The sequence below is a fragment of the Cebidichthys violaceus genome, unplaced genomic scaffold (assembly GCF_023349555.1).
Source record: "Cebidichthys violaceus isolate CVI_PGR_0920_01 unplaced genomic scaffold, fCebVio1.0.p SCAF_6, whole genome shotgun sequence".
NCBI lineage: Eukaryota > Metazoa > Chordata > Actinopteri > Perciformes > Stichaeidae > Cebidichthys > Cebidichthys violaceus.
The window spans coordinates 15,076,633-15,097,743 of record NW_027176816.1 but is presented as its reverse complement, the minus strand read 5'-3'; the positions used below and the strand labels follow the sequence as shown (position 1 = coordinate 15,097,743).

Sequence of the window (21,111 nt, the reverse complement as noted above, 5' to 3'; positions counted from 1 at the left end):
CTCTCTCTCTCTAACACACACACACACACACACACACACACACACAATCCATCTATCTCTCTCTCTCTCTCTCTCTCTCACACACACACACACACACACACACACACACACACACACACACACAATCCATCTATCTCTCTCTCTCTCTCTCTCTCTCTCTCACACACACACACACACACACACACACATACATACACACACATCCTTTAGAGGTTAGTAGGGTTTAACAGAGAGGAACTCAGCTCCCCATATTCTCTACATTACATTACAGTCCATCACTAGTCTGAACAATAACATAACAGGAAAGAGAGGACAGAGGTGTGGGGACCTACCTCTCTCTTTCACACACATACACACGCACGTGCGCGAGGACACACATACACACACACACACACACACACACTGGGTAAAATAGAAAGAAGATGGTAGAGATAGGTGCTCTGCACGGGCCGGTCACATCATACCTTTAAAATCCCGAAGGCGCGGTCATGACGTCACCCATGTGTTAAAAAAGAGGCACAGAGCAGAGAGAGAGAGAGAGAGAGAGAGAGAGAGAGAGAGAGAGAGAGAGAGAGAGAGAGAGAGAGAAAGAGAGAGAGAGAGAGAGAGAGAGAGAGAGAGAGTCACACCCCCATCACCTCTTTTGTTTTACCCGTTTACCAATTAAGGCTCTCGCGGTGGAGGACAGGGAGAGAGAAAGAGAGAAAGAGAGAGACAGAGAAGACAGAGGTAGGAAAGAGCGAAAGAGCGGAGGGACCATCTCTTTTTTTCTCCCCCTCTCTCTCCTTTACGCCACCAGCACAACCAATACACCCATTTCCCCCCACCGAGACTGCGCGTGGGGAGGAGGTCCGGGACCTCGCTGCAGCAGCACACACATACCCATCGGCCACACATCGAACACACCCTCTGTGACCAAAGGGACGGCAGGCTGCTGCTGCGCGCACTGACTGAGCGGACCGGAGAGAACACGCATACCTGGAGATCTCAGACTACAGTCCTCATGTAAGTTTAGTCCCGCTGCGGACTCGTTGCTGAGAGTGAGAGTGATGCTGCGCGTGACTTATCACGGTGGGATATTTTATAGAATCTTGTGAATGGGTGTCTTCAGGTTGTCTGTCATGTATGAGTGTGTGCGTGTGTGTGAGACACACATACACAACACTAACTTTTCTAATGAAGCTCTAATGACGCCGCTGGTCACGGTGGGTTAACGTCTCTTTAATGCCGTCACACATTTAACGGTGGGACAGTTTGACCTCTGCGGTGGTCGGTCACAGCAGATGATTTAAAGCTGGATGGAAAGCGCCACGAGCTCATCCATCCCTCCATCTCACTTCATACTTACACATGAAGTTTGTTTATGGGATGTCACGCACGAGTCCGCTCCTCCGCGTGCACCGCAGCAGCAGCAGCAGCGGACTGAAGCATCTCTCCGGTGTTACAATTAGGGGCTCCGCACCAAATAAGGTAATACGCTGACCGCACTGGAGCTTTTTACCGGAGGGGGAGCCAGCGGTGGCCGCTTGCGCCCTCCGCTGGCCTCGTTCATGAGGTTTGAACATGCAGTACATCACTGCGTCTTCACTCATACAAATTTACTTTTATTGTTAACGCTCTTCTTCATAGCGAGGAGAAGACTTTTAGACCCTCACATTTCTAAATCTATTTTGCTTTTTACACCTTCTACTCTATGAATTGTTTCTGATCGATCAAATGACAGAGCCCTACTTTATTTAAAACATTTAAAGTAAGATAACTTGTTGGAACTTCTAAAGAAGCAATACTGTTTAAAGATGTGTGTGTGTGTGTAGCATATGTATGTACTGTATACGTGTATATATGTATATTATTATAATAATAATAATAATAATGGCAATATTTATAAAGCACTTTTCAAAACAAGTTGCAAAGGGCTTTATGTACATTTAAAAAAAGACATATAAGCGATCAGTTATTTGAATATTATGATGACAAATGGTAATAAAACAACAGTAAAATTAATAAAAAGCTGAACACAATACATGTTGAGATGAAAATTATGTCAAAGGTGCAGAAAATATATTTGGTTATTTCATAAAGAAGCCAGGGACCATGTGTGTTTTATTCAGGTATTTACTGTATGTTGCTTGTTTTCACTTAGTAATTTTGACACAAATACCCTTTTTAATATCAATACCACATTGTTGCTTTATCTGGGTGGGGTGTGACTTCAGGACCCCCCCCCCAGAAGAACATAATTCATTCAGTAGAGGGTTAAGAGCCACTTCAAGAATCTGTTGCCGATATGGGACTGTTTATATAATTGGTGTTCTGAACTGATCATTGCACATTAATTCATTACACACCTTTATTTCATACATTTACATAACAGTCCTGTCATGTCTTTACCTTTATTTGTCCAGCATTATGGTCCTTGTTCACAGTTGTTTTGTCTATTTTTGTGTTATTATATTGGGAGAAATGCAAAAAAAACATAGTTAAATGACCAATGAAGCGGATTCTGAATCTGATCAGGTAAATCTAAAAAGATGACTTTTATTACTGTCATGAGTAAAACTGTCTCAATTGGAAATCATGATGATATCTGCCACCACATTCATCATTATCTGTACCCCGATGTTACTCCTCTCTTTTCATGTTCTTAAAACAGACTGAAAGATTGGAACGTGCCTCTTTTATTCCCAAGGTGAAGTTGATTCCAACCTTTCCTGGCATTGTTTCAAGCTGTTTGGTCAGAACATTCCGGTACACCATTCGTCTAAAACACGATTGAGAAAAATGTGTGTTTTGAATATTTGCTGACTCTGTATGCCCAGCCACAAGTTCGGGAGACATTTTGATGACTTATTGCAACTTCTTGGCTTCAATAATAATAAAGAGGTGATGAGAGCAATGAACAGAAAAAGAAGAGGGTGCTGGCAAAGAGCGTGAGAGATGTTAACATGTAGACCAAACCTGTCCTTATTTGACACTTCTTGGCCTACATTCACCCGACAAGTGCCACCAAAAGACACACACACACGCACACACACACACACACACACACACACACACACACACAATCTGTGCATCTGACTTCTTTCTCTCTCATCACATCACTCTATGTGTGCGTCTTGTGGTTAGTGGTGCTTCGTGCAGCGTTCATCTAACTTCCTTTGTTGAGCTCTGCTCTGCTCAGCTTGTGGCTGATCGGGTGTGGTGAGTGATGATGAGAAGTTGTTGGCATTGCAGGCTGTTAGTGTACTAATATTAGTATAATAGTTAGTGTTAGTGTACTACTATTAGTAGTTTTAATGCAGGTTGGTACTGTATGAATAGTAGTATCATTGCAGACTGGTACTGTACTAATAGTAGTATCATTGCAGGTTGGTACTGTACTAATAGTATAATAGTATCATTGCAGACTGGTACTGTACTAATAGTATAATAGTGTCATTGCAGGCTGGTACTGTGCTAATATCCTTCCAGGTTGGTACTGTACTAATAGTAGTATCATTGCAGGCTGATGTTGTGCTAATAGTAACATCATTGCAGGCCTGTACTATAAGAACAGTAGCATCATTGCAGGCCCGTACTGTAGGAGCAGTAGCATCATTGCAGGCTGATGTTGTACTAATAGCAGCATCAGGCCAGTAATGTAGTAACAGTAGCATCATTGCAGGCTGATGTTGTACTAACAGTAGCATTATTGCAGGCTTGTACTGTACTAATAGAAGTAGCATTGCAGGCTGATGCTGTATTAAAAGTCGCATTCCATGTTATTTGCTCTTTAAAATAAGAACTATATTTTTCAGGCTACAGGTCCGGGCGATCACAAATGCTGGTACACAATTCTGATACTCTGATGATGAAATTTATGTCACGCAGACCCTCGCATACGCACAAATGTAACTTTGGCTTTAATGGAACTACTACAAAAGATGCTCAATAACAAAAATGACGCATTACAAGCTCCGCCAATGGTTTTAAATGGTATGTCTCCTAAATGGGTGGGGCAGTGGCAAAACCCACGTGACAGGAAATTGAGTCTCAGTGTGGTGTCTCCTTTCTGAACTGTCTTTGCTACTGCGCGTCCGTAGTTATCTGTGTAAGGCCCGTGTATAAACAAGGCTTAAGTGAGTGGTTACACCATTGGTTGATCGAGGGTTGGAGTTTCCCCGTTGGTCATCGCTCTTTCATAATGAATAGGCACAACAGTAGTTTCACATTTAGGCAAAATCGTAGGAAGGGTAGTATCAATCTTCTCCTCTAACTCTCAACAGCAAAGTAGATTGATAGATAGATAGGTTTATAAAGTTGTTAATATTGAGAATCAAAGTTAAACTAATTCAAATAAACATGTCAGGCATCACAGCAGAGACTAGCAGTATAGTCACTGCATAGTCCACCAATAAAACCCAGAACACTTTTGTACAGATCAAACAAACAAGCTATAAAATAAGATTATTCCCTAACCTTAACCTTTCTTACAGTAACCATGACTACAAAGCTCACATAAACTTAGAGAAATAGTGGGCTAAATGGAGCCCACACCACAATGTTGCCATGACCTAACCCTAGCTTTGATTTGTAACCTATCCTTACTCTTTCTCTAAAACTAACCGAGGGATTTTTGAGTCTAAACCAAACCTTGCTGGATTAGACTTCATCGTGGACCATGTCAACATAACTGAAGGTGGAATTATTGATAAAGTAACTGTCATGTAGGTGAAAAACTGGTCAGTAACTGAAGTAGTACGGTGAGGACTGTACTGTGTCAGTGTTTAACAGAATAACTTAGATCTTTTCACTTGAAAAGCATTACTTGATGTTGTAATGTGTCCATGTGCAGACAATATTAGGGACTTTATACAGTAGTTTAACAGTAATGCAACATAATTTAAGCATCGTATTATATAATATCCTAATATATTTTGAATGTTAAAAACAATGCAAAGTTATTGTATCATTCATCAGCTCATTTACAACATGTGTCACTCGCTTCCCGATCCATACATCCTGCCCAAGCGCTACTGCACATGTGCATAGTAGTACTACACACATGTGGTTAAAAACCCTGGCGAGAAACTTTAATAAATCTAGTTGTTTAAAGGAGATGTTTTTACATGAAATAGGTATTAGAGAGAGAATTACTTGGTATCGGCCAATGCAAAAGTCCAGCTTTCGAAATTGGTATCGGAAAGGAACAAATGGTATCATCTCTACTAAGTACAGCTAATCAATCAAGCAATTAAATGTAGTGTAGTAAAAAGTACAATATTTGTACTTAGTTACTTTTATTTCCCTGTATATATAGTGTATATGGACATTACTGCTATCATTATGTGTGTAAAGATTACTATTCTTTTTGCAATTGGGGGGCAAATAACAAGTGGATACATTTAGAAAAGCAAAAGTGCCAAGAGGACAGGAGAAAAGTGCAATTTCCAAAACAGTGAGGAGAGAAAATGTAGCAGAGGAGCCAATTCAAAGACAGAAACTGGAAGATTTATGTACCATAAATACTCACTAGAGGGAGCCATATGACAAGCCAGAGAGGACAGCTTGCTCTTCAGCTCCTGAGACATCTTAATGTGTCTTGGTTAGCTCTTTCTGTCCCCGCCCCCGTGTTTTGTCCACTGTTTATTTGGCAAATTCCATTGAAACAATAGACCACAAGTGAATATTTCAACAGTTTTATCACTCTTACTTACTTTCTTGTGCTTTCTGAAATTCAGTATGAATGAAACCCACTGAGGATCCCTCTAAACACTTCTGTTTCAATGTATCCATTACAGCTTTATGTCTGTGTCTTAAGTTCCTCATGTCAGCTATCCAATAAATTGTGCTGCTGTTAATCTTCCCTGCCTTCCTGCTCTGTCAATACAATCGGCATCTACTGTCGTCATAACTTTTCCATTTTAATTAGGACCAAAGCCTGTAAACTGTTGCATGTATACATGTACGTAATGAATGGAAATTACACGCCTACAGGGACCAGAGCTGAGTTACTCCAAACTATCTAAATGTATTGTTCTATTATTTTTTAATAACCCAGAGAACGGAAAAGCATGCTGGTGCTGGATTGTATCTCTCTGAGTGTGTGTGTGTGTGTGTGTGTGTTACAATGATAGGGCTCTTTTATTGGGGTGTCATTAAGGCAGGGGGCTCCAGGGTTGTTATGGGGTTGAGGGGCATTCTTAAGATTCTCCCTTTTCCAGACACACAAACACACAGACACACAAAGGCAAAGCCCTTTTGGTGGCTCCAGGCCTCACTGTGGCTCCTGGCACTGAGCTCCTCGCTTAGTCAAACAAGCTGCAGAGTCACATCTCTCTTTCTGTCTTTACGACTGCTGTTCTGTTACTCCCAGCAAGAAATTTAGCTTTTTATCTAGTCATGTTAAAGGAGCACTCCAGCTCACAAAGTTGGGGGACTTGTGAATAAATGATTTAAAAAACAATGGTAAAAAAGGAAGCAGCAGAGGTCGGGATATCTTGACTTTAAGGCTGGATCCTACAATTCCCATAATGCAACTCCACGCCCTCAGTTTATAACAGGTTTTCTGTCAAATATTTGAATTCTCATGACAATCTCAGACAGCGAGATGGCGTTCTCACAGAACGCAAAGCAAACTTGAAGAATCTGCTGCATGAACATACGGAGATGAGAGGAAGACGAAGAGAGACTGAAGAGAAAGAACAGAGAGAACTGGGGCTCCACAGCCGATGAGCATGTTGCTAGCTAGCTTACAGCTAATGTTCGTATAGTCTGTACATCGGCTGTTTGGGGCAAATAAACACAGACCGCACACGTCACACAACTGTCTCACAACTGTCTCACAGGCTGAGCAAGCTGTCCCCCATAGCTATAAACTGAACATCATGTGTAGAATGGGCTGAGCGCCCCTTCTAATCATTTTCCCAAGAGCTTTGTGTTGTATGACAACAGAACAGAAATGACAATGGGAACATGTGCAAGACATCTGGATGATAATATATTCCACCTCATCCCCTCTTTATCTCCTATTTGTACTGTCACTCTGGTTTATGAAACACCCCCCCCCATTATATAGTGCACACTTGGGGTGTGATCTCATCTGGCTGTTTGGTCAGTAAGCTACAGTGAAGACAAACAGAGGAGGCGGGTAGAGGCTGGTGTCTAGACACTGTAACCTCTGTAAAGATAAGGCAGCACACACTGTGACATGATACAAACACACACATGCACAGGGACGAAGGCTGACATTTAGGCTGCATACTCTAACAATATACACACAGATAAGCACACTGTCCATGCTTGCAGACACAAACAAAGTTCTGCACAGGAAAGGAAAGTTGAACAAAGCTGCATGCAGACCAACAGACACAAACAAACATATCTGTGTGACCTTATTGGGGAGTCGCTGATGCTCATATCCCTCTGGATCTCTCAAATATTTATTCCTCTGCTTCACGGGACTCATCAACATGAGCATTAGAAGAGCTCATGTGCTCATAGGGACCCTGAACATGGGGCCTTGATCTCTGTACGTCTGCTACAGTGTCACCTTGTTTCTACCGGCTCAGAAAACAACCCCCCTTTTCCTCTAATAGCCACAGCGGTACTGTGAAAAAAGATGGGATGAAGGAGAAGAGGGACAGAACTGTCCCCAAATAATCAGGGATACATCAGGGCTGGGAATGAGGGAAAGTGTTTTGGAGAGGAATGTTGATCAAGTCTTTTCACTGCAGCTTCCTACAGAAGAATATTAGTGACACATGTGAAAACTGTATTTGAGTTTAAAGTCAGAATTCCTTTTCAAGACCTGTGTGTCTCAGCAACACACTCGCACCAGTCTAGTGTTAACGTTAGCCAAACTGTGTTGAAATGTTAAGCTCTAGCAAACTAATTTCCAAAATAGAAATACATCAGGCCGCGCCCACTTAGGAGACAGGGAGTGCAGCTGTAATTGTAATGCGTCACCTTTTATTATAGAGCATCTTATCAGACAAATCCCAATGTCCACACTCACAGACTCAGACTTTGAGGCGTGTTCCCGCTGATGGTTTAGGGCTGTCGCTCTGTCAAATCAGCGAGTGCATGGGGGCCCTTTCCATTTGACTGAGGGAATTACCCACAATTCAGCTTTGTGACGTTAAAACACTGGTTGCACAGAAACACTCCATTAACATTAAGGTTTAAAAATGGTAGGCTACATATAAAAAACAACAACACATGAAATCAGATGAATGCAAGCGGAGGCCATATTGCACACCTGGTTTATTTCATCAACCATTTTTTGTTTTCATTTTGCTTAGTGATGCTACTTCTGACTTCTGCTACCTTAGGTCCTGAGGGTTCAGGACCTAAGGCCTTAGGGAGGGAGGACATTGGGTTTGGGCCATGGAGCATTTTTGATTGTCTCATAACTCAAATACATTTTTCACGTGACCCTAGTCGTCTTCCATAGCTTCCATAGTCTGGTAGACAAATACAAAAAGCAGTTGGCTAAAATACATGACATCTCTACGTATGTCTATTTCAAATGGCTGTAAAGTTGGATTCATCACACCAATGTCCAATAAAATACAACTTTACTGTTATGTTACTTATTGGGTTGAGGAGTATGCAGATTGTGCTTTGTGACTGCCATCTTTGAAGTTTCAGTTGGACAGTGGGTCAGTCTCTTCTTAAAGTGGGAGTGCTGGACATGAAAAAGTGTCTCATTTTGTTGGAGCTGGCTCCTTACGCGGGCATGTCACGTGCGCCTTCAGTTCCGTCCAAAATGACTCCCTTTTCTGCTCTGCGGTGCCATAACCGCCTACTTTTCTTTACAAAATCTCTGTCTCCGGGCTATAAGTCAGTCTCACTCAGTCCACTCCTCTCTTCTCTTTTGCTTTCCTCTCAGACAGACAATCGACGAAGTGAGGGAGAGAAGGAGGGAGCGGCCACGCAGAGTCGAGCAGACTCCACCCAGAGAGAACGCCAGCGAACCAAGAGACAGCCGAGACCATAAAAATGAGTGGTTCACACCCCCGGCTCCACCAGAGCGCCGCGCCCGCTCCTAACGCTCTCGCCACGGACAAGGACGCAGAAATGCCCGCCACGGAGAAGGACCTGGCCGAGGATGCGCCGTGGAAGAAAATCCAGCAGAACACCTTCACCCGCTGGTGTAACGAGCACCTGAAATGCGTCAACAAGAGGCTCGGCAACTTGCAGACGGACCTCGGCGACGGGCTGCGGCTCATCGGGCTCCTGGAGGTCCTGTCCCAGAAGAAGATGTTCAGAAAGTACAACCAGAGGCCCACCTTCCGCCAGATGCAGCTGGAGAACGTGTCGGTGGCCCTGGAGTTCCTGGACAAGGAGAACATTAAGCTGGTGTCCATAGGTGAGTGAGAGACGTCTGCACACAACGTGTGATGAATGAGTGCCTTTTTGGTTTGTAACGCAGCTCCACCTTCATCCAGGTGGTCCCCTCTCTGTGCATACCAGTTAGGTTTTCTTGAAGAAATGAGCTCGAGTGGTGCTAAGCAACAGCTAAGATTGAAGTACAATGTCAAATAGGTGGTGATAATGGAGAGAAAAGTGCACGTTCGACCCTGCGGGGTCGAATAAAGTTGAGCATGTTGCTGCCCAGTTAAAAAAACAAAAAAAACTGTCAGCTTGTAAAGAAAGAGAGGTGAAAACATACTGGAGTCCAGTCAAGTGTTAAATAAGCCTAGAGGAGAGTCGCCGGTGTCTGGGACAGTACCGAGTGTGTTTTCAGGCGTTTCCCTGGAGTCCAGGGGCGTAGTGCTTTTGTCTCCGGCTGTCCACATTTGAAGTGGGTTGTTTTTGGGAGGAGGAGGTCTGACTGTGCAGAGGGGGGCCCCAGGCTCTGTGTGTTCCTCTGCCGCCTGAGCAGAGCAGAGCTGGGCCGGTCCGAGCCAAACTTTGTGGGCCGGGATGTAATTCGGGCCTAGTGGGATAGTAGAGCTGATCCTGCACACACACACACACACACACACACACACACACACGCACACGCACACGCACACGCACACACACACAGAGACACACACAGGGCTATTGTCTGTGCTCATGTCGTGCAGCGGGCTGTGGCTGGGTCTCCACAGCATTAGAGAGGACGTGTCTCACGCTTGGGGACACTGGGTTTAATGGGCTTTGCCTGCATGTAGCCTCGTACCTGCTCACAACAAGAGGGTTTTTACAGCTACTGCAAGTAAATTCAAGTATTTTGTTTTTCTGCTGAGCTGTAATACAAAACAAGGACAACATAGTCTTCCTGTGTTCATCTCAGCCCCATACAGAATAGATCACCTCACTGCAGTGAAGAGTGGCTCTCAAAAGGGTGCTTTAATAGATTGGGTCCCAAATCTAATCTAGCTGTTAATTCGATTCATAGTTGAGACTTGCATAAAGTGGAGATGTTCCTTTTTTTCCTTCCCGATACCGAATCCGATACCTGAACTTGTCAGATCGGCACTGTTCATGTTGCACATGCAGCTCTCAGCAGAGATGGGAAAGAAGCGAGGCGACTCAGTCGTTAGCTACTTCCATCATCGATTTCAGATGCGCCCATGGTTTCGTTTTCTGGAGCTGATGATAAAGGTAGCTAAGTAGTGAGCCATCTCTCTTCTTTCTCATCTCTGTCAACAGTTGCACATGCTGTTGTACTGCTGTTCCTGTGTAGGGTAAATGAGCTGATGAATGAAGTGGTAACGTGATATCCGATCAGTGCATAGACTCACATACTTGCTACACCCAATCCAGTAATTTAGACTGTATATTTTCGATACTGGTATCGGAGCAACTCTACATCAGAGTGCCTAACCCGATCAGATGTTTTACCCTGTCCACACTGGTGTAAAAACAGACAACAGGCTTCTCTCTCAGACAACACCTTTATCAACAGAGAGTCTGTGGTTGGAAGGAAAGGAAGAGGTTTGTGGCTGAGTCGGTGTGAGTCAGACATGAGTGAGTCCCTGTCATCCCTCGCTGGGGAAATGTCTGGCTCACTTCACGGTTTCCACCGCACACTGTTGCTGCTTCCTTCTGCAGCCAAGAGGTGCAGCGATGGCACTGTTCTTACCTCATGTCAAATACAATAGCACCCCAAACTTCATCCTAGCAAATAGGGAGAGGTGGCGCTGCTGAGGACAGATCACCTCATGGCTGGAGTGTGGTAGTAAGGTAGTATTCAGGGCATTGTACTATTGTGAGCCATCCTACTCAGCACTGTCTGTCTGTGTCTCCAGCTGACTCACCCTCATCCTAACTGCTCCTGTTGAGTCATTTAATCTGAAGATGAGAGAGCAGCCTGCTCTCCTCTTTTACTTCCTCCTTTCATTGCAGAAAGTGGGCACACCCAGCCAGCAACCCTTACCACAAATTACAAAACTGCCATCACTGCTCAGCATCGATGCACGGGGTCCCTCCCTCTTTCTTCGGCCTGAAGCTCTCGCTGTCTCTCTCAGCAGTTCGCTTTGAACCTTTCTGCCCTTTGTGGATCTTGATGTCCACACCTATTTCATTTCTCCTTTGCTTGATGCGCAACAGTACCCAGTTTTACACTGTCATCATGAGTTACTTTAGACAAGCCAGTCATTTTCGCCTTCAAAAAGGCCACAGTGGTGGAGTGTGGGACTAGGGGTGCAAAGAACAATCCTAAATAAATAATGGATTAGTCATTCATACTATAAAATGTAAAAAATTCCCAGCGCTTGAGGTGACATCTTTCAATCAAACAATAACAATCCAAAACCCAAAGTTTACAATTATATAGAAAAGATTTGACAAGCTGAAACAAGCAAATGTTTTTGTGCTTGATAATAACAGACCAACTGTCTGCACGGTGAAAATGTGAAGCTGGCTGCTGTAGCTGGTTAGCTTAGCATAAAGACAAGAAAACGGGGGGAGGGACATCCAGGATGGATCTGCCCTAAAGAAAAAGAAATCACCAAGAACACTCTAAAGCTCACTAATTACCTTCTTGTATCTTGTTTGTTTAATCCATATAGAAACCCAAGTGTAAAAACAACAAGTTGTGCTTTCATAGACAGTTATGTACCAGGCTGCATGTGGAAGTTACTGCACCCGACCAAAAGATAGTCCACATACCCTCAGTAAAACAACAACCTATGCTTTTTACACTTTGGCTTTTGTACGGCTTAAACAAAGGAGCTACATTGTGTTAATTAGTGAGCTTAGATATGTTGGTAGGTGGATTTTGTTGTCTTTGGAGAGATCCAGGCTAGATGTTTCCCTGTTTCTTGTTTATATGCTAAGCTAATGCACAGACATGAGAGAGGTATCATTCTCCTGATCTAACTCTCTGAAAGAAAGCATATAAACCAGTTTCTCAAAGTGACAAACTATTTTTTTTAAATGATTAATTGAATCTCAAAATGGTTGGCGATTCATTTTATATTGATTGACTTATTGATTAACAAACTGCCCTAAGCTGGACTACTAAACTACTGTAACAGGATTTCTACTTAACCCTACCCTTGCCAAACTCTTGTTAATTATTGTATGTGGTCTGCTCATAGACTGTATAAAGTGATCGTAGTCACCGGGACGTCACCCATTTGTTTGTGGACTTCAGTTCTGAAGCCTCAGGTTTGGCATGTTGGCCATCGCCATCTTGTTTTTTGCAACCAGAAGTGACAGAAGAGGGTGGAGCTAAGTACAACCAAACCCTGAAAGACACATTTAGGCGACCAAAATGTTACAATTAACCTCCATGTACTGAAAACACACTGAAAGGGTTAAAGTTATGAAACGAAAACATGGACAACTCTCAGACCAGACAACGCTGTGGGAGCGACCTATCAATCATAAAGTAGTCCCGCCCTAAAGCAATTGAAGAATTGAAGAAGACCTGAAACTAGAGATTGAGACCATAAACTCATGTTTACAATGTTTACTGAGGTAATAAATCAAGAGAGAAGTAGAGTCGTTTTCTCATAGACTTCTATATAACCAGAGGAGTTGCCCCCTGATGGTCAGTAGAGAGATTGCAGCTTTGAGACACTTCAGCTGTGGCTTCACTTTTCAGAAAAGGAGGTTGCTGTCTGCACCACCAGCTTTAATCACAGTTACCTCACGTGTCATTAGCATCACTGAGATGAGGGTTGTTATTACTTGAAATGGATCCCCATTTGTTATCATGTTGGGTCTTTCAGCAGGCTGTGAAGATACAAAAACCTCAACAGTTACCAAACTCGGCTCTGCAGCATAGACTCTCCTCACTGTCCCAGCACAGACTTTAGCTCTGTGTTCACTGTAATGAGGTTTCAACACCCAAAAGGTAATCTCTCTCTCTCTCTGCCATTTTGACAAAAGCCCACATGATCTGGCACCGGCAGCAGACACATGATTACTGATAAATCCAGGGCAGAACTCGCATGTAGTCGGCCAGGAACGCAGTTAAAGAGCCATAACTGTGGTGGAGATGGGAGAGTGACTGACGGTAGCACTGGTCAAACAGGCTGAGGCTCTCCATCACGTCTCATAATGTCACTAAAAACTCTGCATGTGATTTGCATGTGTCTGTATATTTATATTTTTGTGAAATTGTGTTTATTTTTAAATGAGGAGTTCAAAGAGGACGCACATCTTGTGCTTCTCAGCGTATGTTCACATTCCACTGTGCTCATCACACCCATGTTTGGACCAATCATTTCACTTGGCATAAATCTGTTTACGATGGCGCTTTAGCTTCAGCACACACTAGTTTATGTACTGTGTTTTTATTAATAATAAATCATAATAATGTGTTCATTCTCCTTCACTTAACTACTCCTTATCTCTACCTGACTGAGCTTGTGTGGAGTTCGTCGAAACGGTACGAACGGCGGCGATTGTGCCAAACTCTTCCTCTCATACATCCACACAGGAGGGAAGTGAAATAAACAGAGTTGTGGTGTGACTTTGTACCTGGCGGTTCTTTGCCTGGGAGCAGAGACATGCAGGTTGAGACAGACCTCTGTGTGGCAACGACCAGGCTGTCTCCTCCTGTTATATTACTGGAGGAGATGACTAATGAGATAAACAAGCTTACAGAAGAACTTATCCTCGTGGGCTGAGACTGTGTAACTTTATAGAGATGAAATAATATAATCTTTCTCTTACAGCTGAAAAATGGAATTCCTAAGCAATAAAACGCATCCTTGACATATCCATTTCTGTACAGTACTGAATGGTTTTGATGCTAAAGTCTCACCTGCCGTTTTGTGGCTAATGTTAGCCAACTTTTAAGTATTGCTGTGTAACTGCCACAGTTGAGTCAGTGGAAGTGTCTTAAACTTGCATTCTTTCTACTGGCCTTCAGGGGGCGACTCCTCTGGTTGCAAAAAGAAGTCTGTCCACAACTTTACAGTTTTAGCTCTTATCTGTTTAAGCTAAAGTTAGTTTTCTCAGGAGTTGGTGGAGACCAAAACGGAGTTAAAAGGAGAGTGGGCATTGGACTTATATTCATCAGGTCACTGATGAATGAATATATTCATATTCATTTGGAACATGACTCCAAATGAATGCTGATGTTGCTACGCCTCTGCCGGATATGTAAATAAGCCACTGTTTGCTGTGTAAATAAGCCACTGTTTGCTGTGTAAATAAGCCACTGTTTGCTAACAAGTTCACCATATAACTTTGTTAGGTGATGATATGACAACAATGTGTTTACAGCCTGTTTCTGCTGCCCCTAGGTGGCCAAAACATCAATGCCTGTTTTCACTGCTGAATCAGTTTGACATCCTTGATATATTCTTCAAAGACATATTGAAGACACTTCTGTCTGCTTCTCCATGAAATCCATTAGATGATATTTAATCAGGGAGTGCAGTTTGTGACAGTGTGGGCTCCATGGTAACGTAGCTCTGACAGCTTGGCGGAGCAGCAGCAGGGGGCGGGGCTTAGCCAAGGGTCCGTTACAGCAGGAATGCTGAAGCAACCCCCAAGAGTGCTACAACTGCAGCGTCAGTCATCATCAGATAATGATTGTAACTGTATAGACCCATTGGGGGAATCTAAACGGTCTGTACACTGAGAGCCTGCTTGTGTTCGGGATGTCATACAACATCAAATGTAATCAAACATTTCAAAAATGAGATAAAAGGGACAGAGTGACGGTGGTGGCAAAGGGCAGAGAGGAATGTTGGCCCGAGGAGATAACGGAGAGTTTAGCCACTCGGTTGGGTCAAAATGGATCACTTCCTGCCAGCTCATTATCATTAGCATAACTTCCTGTCTGCACAGGCGAAAGGGAACTGGTCAAGTGGATACTGAGGATTAGCAGAGTGCGCGTTCCCATTCAGTACAGTGGTATTCAGGTTATTGCATTACATCAGAGTTGGAAACATGCCCCCACACCCCATGCCTCATGTTCAGACAGAACAAGCGCACATAAAGCAACATATTCTTAAACTCACTCACAAATATTGCGATTGTTCGGTTAGATATTTCAATAAATTGGCTCCTTGCCTATAAACTATAATGCAACAGCATGTCTTGTAATGTAAAAACATTCTTTCTTTTTTTTATTCAAATCAAACCAAGAAAACTGCACTGGATGATGGCAGTTGTTTGTGCTTTGTGTCCTGTCGATTATGTTACAAGGTTTGACAGAAACGCGTCTGGTGGGGATCTACTTTTTCAGGCCTGAATCATTTTTGCCAGGCCGAGAACTATCAATTACTCGGGAACCCAAACTCTGCTCTTCTGGTTCATCGCAGTTCTCTCAGAGGTTTCCAGGAAACCAACGGTTGATCAACGCCGCCTGGTATTTGTTAACCCCCCTTAGTTTGTTCGTCATTTTATGTGATGCCCGTGTCCTCCTCTCACCTCCTTGGCCTCCGTCTTAGCCTGTCCCTTTACTTGCCGCTCCCACTTTTCCTCATGTTTTTCATGTTTCTTTCTTCGCCTATCCCTTCAACATTTTTCTAATTTTTCGTCCATCCTCAGCGGGTGCTATTGTCAGTGCAGGATTTTAAAAATGTCCCACACAGCACTTTTCCGTACCTTTTTTTTTTTTTCCTCCTTTTCTTTCTCGGGCCTTCCTCCCCCTCTCCCTCTCCCTCCCCCTCCCCTCCTCCATCTGTAACCAGAGCCCAGGGAATGGGAGGGCTGCCAGGATCCAGTTTGCTTCTGCCCTTTTAAGGCTAAAAAACCAGGAGGAACTTTTTCCAGCGGAGGGAGTGGAGAGAAGGAAGGGAGGGAGTGAGGGAGGACTGGAAGGAGTAGAAAGGAAGAGGAGGAAGTGTAGTACCTCCAGTGTGGCTTGTTGCATGGAGTTAGAGGAGGGAGGAGGGAAAGAAGGGAGAGCTCCAGGTCAATGATTTTCAGCTTTTGGATGTTTGAGGCTACAAGCTGAATTCATGTCACAGTTGTAAAGAAAATGTTTCTGCTTCTTTGTGGGTTTTGCTGAAGTTTCATGTAGTTCATTTCCATTTTGCATGATAGGAACACAATACATGATAAAACATAACTGTGTGTGTGTGTGTGTGTGTGTGTGTGTGTGTGTGTGTGTGATAAGGGCAGTATGGAATGTGTGACATTTCCTCAGAGAGACTGTCGGACCAGGGTTTGGTCACTCCAACCACTCCCTCTTTTCCAGGCTTGACTTAGTGTGTGTGTGTGTGTGTGTGTGTGTGTGTGTGTGTGTGTGTGTGTGTGCGTGTGTGTGCATGCGTGCGTGCGTGCGCATGCAGCCACCATTGTACTTTAGATCTAACACACATTTGGTCTTAATGTCTGAGAAGTCTGCCCAAAGTAACTTTGTTCAGATGTACAACATGATAGTCCCACTCACTCAGCGCTGCACATTATATACCATGTTGAGTGTATAATGTCTTGGGGACAGTGATAATGTTGAGTGTATAATGTCTTAAGGACAGTGATAATGTTGAGTGTATAATGTCTTGAGGACAGTGATAATGTTGAGTGTATAATGTCTTGGGGACAGTGATAATGTTGAGTGTATAATGTCTTAAGGACAGTGATAATGTTGAGTGTATAATGTCTTAAGGACAGTGATAATGTTGAGTGTATAATGTCTTAAGGACAGTGATAATGTTGAGTGTATAATGTCTTGGGGACAGTGATAATGTTGAGTGTATAATGTCTTGAGGACAGTGATAATGTTGAGTGTATAATGTCTTGAGGACAGTGATAATGTTGAGTGTATAATGTCTTGAGGACAGTGATAATGTTGAGTGTATAATGTCTTGAGGACAGTGATAATGTTGAGTGTATCCCTCCCAGTTTAATCCAAGTCTTGACAGAATGTAATTTATTCCAAATACAGAAAAAATGTACAAACTTTAGTAAATGTGTACGAGGAGACTCTACATGTGAATTGGGGAAAACATTCAACCAATGGATATCACCATGTCAGTATTTAATTTTTTTTTATAACGCGTGTTCTCAAAAGTTATGTTTGAATATGCAATTAAGGCATTATGTAAAACCGCAAACTCAAAAACAGCTCAATGTGTATTTTGGATGTTTTCTCTCCACTAGTCTGAAAGAAGACATGTGAAGGAAGCAAAGTAGCCCAAAAATCTCTAAATTGACCAGTGCATGAAAAACAATGTTTTTGTCTCCCCTTATACTTGCTATTTTCAGTCATCACACTATATTTTTAGGAAACTTTTCAGGAGACAGCTAACATTGTTATCAGAATATCAAGCCAGATATCGACACTTAAGTTGAAAATATTGACACTTGAGTTTAAAAATCCAGTATTTTTGTTCCTTCTTTTATTTTTCCTTTTTTACAGAAATGTAACCAAGACAGTACTCACTGTGAAACATGTAATGTAATGTAAAATCCCCAAATATGTCATTTGGAAACAGTTTGTTTCCAAATGACATATTTTTGGATTTTACATTACATTAGTCATTTAGCAGACGCTTTTATCCAAAGCGACTTACATTCAGTAGTCTATCTATACACCGTAGGCACATCTACAAGAGCAATTTGGGGTTAAGTGTCTTGTGCAAGGACACATTGACATGAGGCTAGCGGAGCAGACCGGGGATCGAACCACCGATCTGATTGAAGGACGGACCTCCTATCCATTTAGCCACGGTCAACCACACAGCCAACGATTTGTTGTTACCTATTGGTCGACATATACATAGATACTATCTTCAATAATCTAATATATTAGTCTAGTTGTACAATACATACAGTAAAGTCCCAGTCACACAAGCATGGTCATGTGTTGGTGGATAGATTATATAAATATGAGGACATCATTAGCGATGGACAGGGAAGGGACAGACCCCCGGTCCATCTAGACCTGCTGTGCTGTTTGGTCCTTTACAACATCTCAGGACTAATGTGCACCAGATGTTGCAGTGCAGCCTGAATATTATGCAGAACTTTTCCTCCTCCTCTCTGAGCTTTCTCCTCCCTGAGATGCTGGGATCAGGTCAGGCTGTGGGTCAGGGGTTGCGATGATCTCATAGCGATGCCACATAAGGGGGGGGGCAGCAACGAGCCAAAAAGATGAGTCATGGGAGTTTTAGGGGGTAGATGGAGCATCAACCACAGACATGCACACTCTATACAGTAGCCTGGGTTGACTCTGCCCCTCTATGTCTGGGGGTGGTTATGAGTCAGCAGAGGGGGAGTCTGATATGCGGCAGTCTGTGTCCGTATATGGGCTCCATCAGGCTCGGTGCGCTGTGGTCTGACGGGAATGCTGGCAGATTCCTTGCGTATTTAGTGGCTTTGTGTGTGTGTGTGTGTGTGTGTGTGTGTGTGTGTGTGTGTGTGTGAGAGGCTAGAATCAAAGAGCAGCACACAGAGACACACACACACACACACACACACACACACACACACACACACACACACACACGATGAGAAGTGATGTCCTACCGGCACTCGTCTGCTGATGTCCTGCACTGGTCAGCTTTGTTACAGCCAGCGTGACAGCGCTCATCACCTGCTGCTGTCACAGCACATTGTAGGATACAATGCTTCGGCCCTGAAGCGGGACGGCAGTTTTTCACTATTTATTTTTACTTTTATATAGAGAAATTCTGATTTAATTAAGACTTAAAATACTCTGTGGGGGCTGACGGGTGCTATGTGACACACCTCTGCTTCAGCTGACTTACATTCCTTCTGCGAGTGCCAACCTGTGGTACACGTGCACACCCCCTCAGGCAAATTTGTGATATTGGGCTACATAAATACAATTGACTTGTCTTGACTACAGCTTTCTCTGTCTTCAGGCAACCCTTCTATCTCTTGTTCTGTCTGTCTGTCTGTCTCTCTCTCTCTCTCTCTCTCTCTCTCTTTCTCTTTCTCTCTCTCTCTCTCTCTCTCTCTCTCTCTTTCTTTTACACTCCTGCGTCTCGGCTCGTCTCATCTTCTCTCCTATCATTCCTGAGCGAACCGAGTTGACACTCAGTTGCTAGAACGATCCAGCTCTGCTCAAAGTTCCCATGGTGACTGGGGTGTTTTTTCCAATGGGATCAGCTGACATGTCGTGTATCGTAGGGCTGGCAGCTGGTGAGCCCATCTCTCTGTTGGAACATGACTTCAGACGAGCAGCACGCTGAGGTGGACTGGTTTGTAGCTCTGCATGTAGGCAAAAGAACTCCCCCCCCCCCTCACCCATTCATCCCGACCCTGTCCTCAAACTCTTTCTGCAGCCCTGGGACAAACAGCTCTCAGACCCTCCCACTTCAGGCCTTAAATATTCAGCCCCCTAACTGCAGCCCCATCACCCTCATGCAAAACATCCAAGAAATAAATCCCTCTGGAGTGGAGCTTTTATTGTTGTTGGAGTTGAGCTGCTGCTACCAACAATTCTTCCAGTCTAGACGGCAATAACTACACAAATGAAATTGATGTCCAAAGACGTTTGTTATGTAGTTTTTCAGCGTCATTCTCCTCTGTTTTTCATGCTCTCTGCAGCCCTCATCAGAGTAACATCTGAACTCACAGAGCCAGCTGGACACAGCTGCTGTCAGGAGTGGGATTCACACAGTTACAGACCTAGAGCTTGAACGTTTCAGATTCCACGCAGAAAGCCCGGTGTACGACCTTCGTAGCCATCAGCACCACATCGGCCTCAAGTCCTTACAAGAAGCAGAACGTTCCCTCCTTCACTATGTTCTTATCACCATCAGCTCAAACGCTGTGCTCCACCCCTTCCTCACTGATGGACCTGAGCAATCAAGTGTGTGTATGGTTCTCCCCCTCGTGCCCAGGGTAGCTTCTGCTTGCATCACTTTCTCCTGTACTCTGTCTGAACACAGACAAATGCCTCAACTGTTGCAGCAACCAAACACGTTGCTCCATGTGCTGTTTTGGTCATTCTGTTGCAACATGGACGAGTTTAAATCTATAGTGAATTAATTACAAGCATTAAACACACAACAGTCAGTTGTATTCAGTTGAGTAGTATTCAGATGAAAGTCATTTAAAAGCTTCATTCGAGCAGTGTCAGTGCTGGTGGGGGTTGAAGTTACCAGACCATGCTCCAGGTATGTAGGTATGCATCCCACTCCTCCTTGAAGACGTAGCCATACGTTAGATGTCAGATAACAGACACTCAGATCATTACTTCTGAAACTCGAGGCTGAAGTGGAGGAGCAAAGATCAGACTCTGGTCAGCCGTTTCCATTTTGTAGGAGCGCTGCATCTTTAAATCATCTCTGGAAATGTTCAAATCCCCTCCAGCCTTCGATGCACCAGCCTCCGTTCTTTTTATCAGACTGAATCTTTTCTAAATAACATGGTCTGTTTGTCTACTCTGTGTGGATGATTGTTTTAAGTGGTTATGGCAAGGTAAAGAGGTGTCACCATGACTTCACATCTGTCCCCCCTCTCTCTTCCTCTGGACTCCAGACTCTAAAGCCATCGTGGATGGGAACCTGAAGCTGATCCTGGGTCTGATCTGGACCTTGATCCTGCATTACTCCATCTCCATGCCCATGTGGGATGAGGAGGAGGAGGCGGATGAAGGCAGACAGAAGACGCCCAAGCAGAGGCTGCTGGGCTGGATCCAGAACAAACTACCTGAGCTTCCCATCACCAACTTCCACAGGGACTGGCAGACCGGCCGGGCCCTGGGGGCCCTGGTCGACAGCTGTGCTCCAGGTGAGTGTGTGTGGGAACATC

At 43.8% G+C, this 21,111-nt stretch overlaps 1 protein-coding gene across 4 annotated transcripts in view; it reads left to right on the top strand.

The window, feature by feature from the left end:
• Positions 1–637: 637 nt before the first annotated feature.
• flna (filamin A, alpha (actin binding protein 280)) overlaps positions 638–21,111 on the top strand; it is a 51,440-nt gene continuing 30,966 nt past the window's right edge. For all 4 annotated transcript variants that reach the window (XM_068732631.1, XM_068732629.1, XM_068732630.1 and 1 more), the window contains exons 1-3: positions 638–1,005; positions 8,873–9,352; positions 20,839–21,090. In XM_068732631.1, coding sequence (XP_068588732.1) covers positions 8,983–9,352; positions 20,839–21,090 — 622 coding nt within the window. In that variant the 5' untranslated portion in view covers positions 638–1,005; positions 8,873–8,982. The remainder of the gene's footprint in view (positions 1,006–8,872; positions 9,353–20,838; positions 21,091–21,111) is intronic.